General features: G+C 46.5%; 1 protein-coding gene across 1 annotated transcript in view; it reads left to right on the top strand.

The window, feature by feature from the left end:
- Positions 1 to 1,380: 1,380 nt before the first annotated feature.
- Positions 1,381 to 6,000, top strand: part of POLR3B (RNA polymerase III subunit B) — a 119,388-nt gene continuing 114,768 nt past the window's right edge. Inside the window, 2 exon segments of the mRNA XM_050927527.1 lie at positions 1,381 to 1,706; positions 4,941 to 4,976. Of these exon segments, the coding sequence (XP_050783484.1) occupies positions 1,635 to 1,706; positions 4,941 to 4,976 (108 nt within the window). The 5' untranslated portion in view covers positions 1,381 to 1,634.

The raw sequence follows: 6,000 nt of genomic DNA, 5'->3' as shown, positions 1-6,000 counted from the left end.
TCCTGGGGTGCTGTAGTCACACTTATTGAAGCATGACTTCCCTTTTATTACAAAAAGTACAGTGATTTGTTTAAAGAATGTTTCCAGTGTTACTTTTACTTTCAAATGGTGCCTAAAAATCATTATATACAACTTAACAAAATCAACACAGGAACTTTTTACTGTGTATTATTGATGCTTCTTATGAGCTGTCATTTTAGTCAACTGGAAAGTCCCCCCTCCCACAGAAAGATAGGAAAGTGATTTTTTGTGTATTCTGCTGAGTTTCCCTGTTGCCAATCCCAAGACTCCACATGTATGGCTGCTCAGATACCCTCTCAATTTCAGATGTTGAATTAATAGGAGGTCTTGTAACTCCAAAGCTAATGAGTCCCATAGAGTTTTGATTCCTGACAATAAGTGCCACTTGCGGAAAGTTTTCTGCAGTGTTGTGGATGGTTTTGTGGTTAAGGCATCAGAGTAGGATTCAGGAGATATGATCTTGAGCAAATCATCTTTCTTTACTTGTTCCTCATTTGCAAAATGGAGATTATAGTAATTTGCTACCTCACCAGAGTATTGTGAATATAAATTTATTAATATCTGTGAGGTGCTGACAGGGAAACACTGTCATAAATATAAAATGTCACTGTTTTTGAGCATAGTGGATACAAAGCAAACAGCATTAAGACTGGAAAAAATATCATGACTGTTACATATTGACAGTATGTGTGGCTTTGCAGAGTGTAAACTGACAACCTAGAAGGTAATGAGACTGCAGCAGCACTTTCAAACTGTCCTCTGCTGAAAGTAAAAATCAAAGAGTTTGTTGCTGATCTACAGTGGGTTTGCCTATTATCTGTGAGTCTATTTTAGTTCTCAACCCCATCGAATCGTAATCACTTGATAAGAGAGAAAAAAAAAGTTAGCGCTGAGTCGAGCTTTGGCTCACTTGTACTTCCCGCTATACAGAAAATGATGACATGACAGCGATTCTCCCATGGTGCCCTTCAAATAATAACAAAGGGACTTGTCCTATGCGATACTGTCACATACTTATGGAGGGATGTGGGCTGCTGACTACAGAGCTTTGTTTGTACCAGGGGTGTTCATCCGCGTGCTCTGCCCAGGAGGCCTAAACTTCATTTAAATAAGGTCTTTTATGCACAGCGCCCCCTGGTGGGTGAACAGTAGAAGATAGTTTAACTTTCCATGGCACAAGTCACACTGAAATCCCACCCAGGCTGGCTGGGGTGCGGGGCAGGGGAGGAGCTGTTCTGAGAAAGGAACCTGCTGCCTCCTATCTTGTCGCATCAGGTTTAGGGCACTTCTCCAAGTCTCTCACCAGACCCACTTCTCATGTTTAGGGGCGGCGGGGGGAGAGGCTCAGAGTCGGTCTCTGGGGAGCGAGGTTTGGGCTGAGCGTTTCAGGGGGGCATTTTCCCTCCCCCAGCTTCCGAGCCCCGGGCCAGGACCAGCAGCTCGCTCCGGGCAGGCGAGCGAGCCCTCCGCGGGCTCTTTAAAAGAAGCGGAACGGTCCCGCGGCACCTGTGTTGTAGCGGGGGCAAATTTCATTGCCGCACGGCGGGGTCCTTCGCGCGGTGCGTCCGCCGGCTGCCGAGTCCCTCCCGGCTCAGGTCTCTGCCGCGCTCGCCATGGACGCGTTAGCGGCAAAGCTGGGGGCTCTGACCCCGGAGCAGGCAGCGGCTCCCGTGAACACGGTGGAGGTGAGCAAGGGGGACCGGGGGATAAAGGCGCCGTCGGAGGAGGGGCACACTCCGCTCTGACAACGAGCGGCGAAGCCCCCGCGAGCTGTCTCGCCGAAGCCCCTGTTGCGCTTGCGCAGGGGCTCCTGTTTCAGCCTCGGGTCGTTCAGCGCATCCCCTGTTGCGCATGCGCGCAGCCCCTAGGTTAGTCTCTCCAGTGGGCTTTCCGGGCTCCAGGCACACTGGGTCCCGAGTCATCCGTGGCGCATGCGCGGAATCAATTCGCCTTTTCCACGTAGGCCTGCGCCTTCCCGCAAGTTCCAGGCTGGCTACGCTGCTGTGTCCGGCAGACCCCAGGCCTGGTGCTGTGCAGCCTCCGTTGCCCCTGTGCCCAGCGGCTGGTGGAGGGCGCCCAGCCATTCCCCGGGGACCTTGGCCGCCCCAGGGTGTTACAAGGCCAGCGAGCGCCCCGCTGTTCTGTGCTGGAGCAACACACCTCAGTGTGGCAAGGGCAGGCGTGTGCAGGGTCGTGTTAAGCCGCCCGTGATTAGATCTTCTAACACGACGTGAGACCCGCTAGTTGTGTCTACATGGGGCGGTTAGCAGCCTTTCTAATGTGCTGTAATTTCAGGCTTGATAACACCTGTAGAGGGTTACACACAGAGCCTGGCTCTTACCCCCAGGGAATCTGCCTGTCCAGCCCTGTATCTACTGCTGCCCATCACCACAGAGCCCCTTCCACATAAAATCAATAACAATGTTCCTCCTGCACTTGGTGGTGGCTCTGGCACGTCTCCTTTTCAGGGTAAAAGTACTGCATGGGTTAGGGTCTTGATTTTTGACATTTTTAGATTTTAATTCCTCCCTGCCCCCTTTTTTGGTAGGAGTTTAGTGGACAGAAGGTGGATGTAAGAAATGTAGTCTTTAAACCAATAACTCATTGGTGTGTTACCACCTCTGAAACATATCACCGTGCTGATAGTGTCTGCATCAGTAGCTGCTACTCACACAATGCAAAGAGCCCAGTACTGTATTCCATTGCAAAGTTAACTAATTATGTGCTCCCTTAGGGCCTCATCCTCCAAGTGGGATAGCCACCTTTTCAAAGTGCAAAAAGAGGACACATGCAAGAACTCCACCCCTTCTGTGGCCCTGCCCTTGCTCTTCCTCTTCCCTTGTGGCCCTGTCCCTTGGCCAGGTTGGAAGGGGGAGCAGACTGTGCTAAGAGCCACCCAGGGAGCCCTGGACCCTCCACCTGCCCTGGGTGGGGGGTCAGGGTACCCAAGCTTAGTACCTGGCCCATGTCCCTGCCCCATGGGATGTGTCCAGGCTTTATGGGCAGCTCTTACTAATGTCTGGCTTCTGGCATCAAGGGGAAGAGGAGGAGTAGAGGGGCAGGGCCTCGTGGCGAGAGGGGGCTATAGCCCATCTCAGCCCCTGTGACTTCGAAGAGTCTGATGCGGTCACTAAGCCTCAGGCAGGTGCAGAGTGGCACTGGAGGGGATCGGGGACAAAAGCTGTCCCAGAGTCATTCAGCCTGGGACCAGGACTTAAAATGTACATTTTGGGACTGTGCCGTCCAATGAGGGAAAAGTAGTCACCCTACCTGCAAGGTGTTGAGCCACCTTAGTTTCCACTGAGCTCAATGAATTGTGGTGCCTGGTGCTTCATGGAATCAAGCCCACATATAGTAGGCACAAGAGGGTTGAGGCTGCCACTTGCACTGTATGTAGGCCCATCCTGTATCTGTGCAGCTGCCCTGAAACTAATTTTGGGCCAATTTTACTTGTGATGCACATGAGTTTATCCTACAGGGCAAACCATGCAAAGTTATTAATCCTTTATTGAACCACCTTCCTCCATGCTCATGTTATGCGTACTATTACATACCAAAATAGTTTGTTGTGATACGGCAAGATTTATTTTTAAACACTGGTGGAAAAATTTAACTTGATTTGCATTCGATTCTTCCTCCCTAAATTTGAAATGTAAACATTAAGCTGTTCCCTTTATTTTATGTTTTTTACTTTTCTCCTGTTGAAATATGAAAAACAAAGTTAGACTAAGACTGAATAAAAATCAACTGAATTTCATGTCTTTGAAAGCAAGTGATACAAACAATAGCTGGGACTCCAGTGTAGGATATATCAATAACAATTTTTTAACTTAATTTTAGTTCATTTTAGAGTTGCACAGACCAGTTGAATATATTATTTAATGTTCAGAATCTTAGCAGTCATTGACTCTTTAGATACCTATAAAGTTAGACATACTGTTAACCTGCAAGTCACGTTTGTCTGAATGTTTTGAACCTACTTTTTAACTACAGTAATACTCGAGATTACTGTGTAGCTGAAATAAGTTAGCAGGAATAAGTATTTTTTCAGTTTTGACAGTGCTTTGTGTTTGGCTGTGTGCATTAGCATTTGTAGGATTAGTAGTAGTTTTCTCTCTCATTGAAAACAAAACACTTAAACTTTTTAAAGGAGTGGCTTTTTTTCTTTTTTAAAATAAATCAGGACATAGTATTTAAGTGGTGTTTTCTCAGAAACTTGTATTTTGTTAACTTGTTTTTAAATTGACTAATTTAACTATCCCTTTGACTGTCTGTGCCTTGACTATAGTTTGTATTGCACACATGGATTACTGTATTATTTAAATTGTCTTCTGCTTGTTGGTATTATTAATTTTGATTGACTAGTTACAGTCCATCTTCTCTGCATTGATTTGACTTTAAATAGTCTTAATGGTAGAAGTAGGATTGCCAACTTTGTAATATATAAAAACTGGAAACTCCAGCAGGAATGCAGAGCCTCCCTCGGGCCCCCCCTGCCCCACCCCTTTCTCCTGAGGTCCCCACCTCCCATTTGCTCCTCTGTCCCCCTCCATCCATCTCTTGCTGTATTTCTCCTCTCTCCCGCATCCACCCCCTCTGTGGATCAGGAGGGACTCACCTGCAGAGTTGGGGCTGGGAGCTGCAACTGCCAGATGCAGGTAGGAGGCGGCCAAGGCTGAGTAGGGCTGGCGTGGGTGATGTCCTCGGCACCTCCCGCCTCCCCTGCCTGCAGTAACTGGACTTTGAATGTCCGGTCAGTAGATATGACTGGATGCCATCAGGTCCCCTTTTCAACCAGACTTTCTGGTCGAAAACCAGACACCTGGCCACCCTAGGCAGAAGAATAGTGTTTAGGTTTTTTAGATTTTTGTTAGGTACACTCCTGCAGCTATTTCAAATTGTTTTTGTTTTGTTTTTAGGAAAAATGGAGACTTCTTCCGCTTTTCTAAAGGTCAGTGTTACTTTATATGTTTCACTTGTACATGAATGTTCAAGCTCTTAAACTGAAAACAATTTAATTAGTGCAAGACTGACTTGCTACAGGCAGTGTTTTGACAAGATAAAAGATGTCAGACTGTGTTTTAATCTTAAAACCTAATGTATTCATTTTAAAATCATATGTCAGCATTGCATATTCTTACAGATTCTCTAAACTTTTTATTTTCAGCCTTGTCCTTCAGCACAAACAAAACCCTTGAGTTTCTCACATTTAGTTTCCTTGCTTGTAAAAGTAGGGACTTCCCAATGGTCTTTCTCCTCTCCCACTCCAAGGGTACGTCTACACTACCCGCCGGATCAGTGGGTAGTGATTGGTCTATCGGGGATTGATTTATTGTGTGTAGTGTAGACATGATAAATCGATCCCCAATCGCTCTCCGTCAATTGCTGAACTCCAGCAGTGCAAGAGGCGGAAGCATAGTTGACGAGGGAGCCGCGGCTGTCGATCCCCCACCGCGAGGACACGAAATAAGTAATTTTAATTCAATCTAAGATATGTTGACCTCAGCTATGCTATTCTCTTAGCTGAGTTGCGTATCTTAGATCGATTTCCCATCCCCCCAGTGTAGAGCAGGCCTAATTCATGGCTGCCCAACCTCTCACAATCCATTAATGCCTTGTATAGCCAGACCTTCCTCCAATCCTGTATGCTCCTCAGTCCACCCTCCAGAGCATCGGAAAGCTTCCCTTTTTCTGATTAACCTCAAAAGTTCTCTATTTTGTTTCAGGCTTTTTTCTGTGCTTTTTTGTTTTATTATTCCCTACAACATTTTCCCTCTTTATCTAGTCTATTATTTTTTTTCTTTCTGTCTTTCCTCTCTCTTTTTAACCTCCTTCTATGTCTTTTCCTCTGTTATTTCCCAGACCACCTGTCCCCTTTGCATCTGGAGTTTGCATTCTCTCTACAGTCATCCAGTTCCTGCCCCCATAATATGAGAGGCAAGCCTATTACCTAAATGAAAGTTTCTGGATTAATCTCAA

Source organism: Gopherus flavomarginatus, chromosome 1 (assembly GCF_025201925.1).
Source record: "Gopherus flavomarginatus isolate rGopFla2 chromosome 1, rGopFla2.mat.asm, whole genome shotgun sequence".
Taxonomy (NCBI): domain Eukaryota; kingdom Metazoa; phylum Chordata; order Testudines; family Testudinidae; genus Gopherus; species Gopherus flavomarginatus.
Note: the sequence above shows the minus strand (reverse complement) of the source record. Positions and strands in the feature narration are given on the sequence as shown.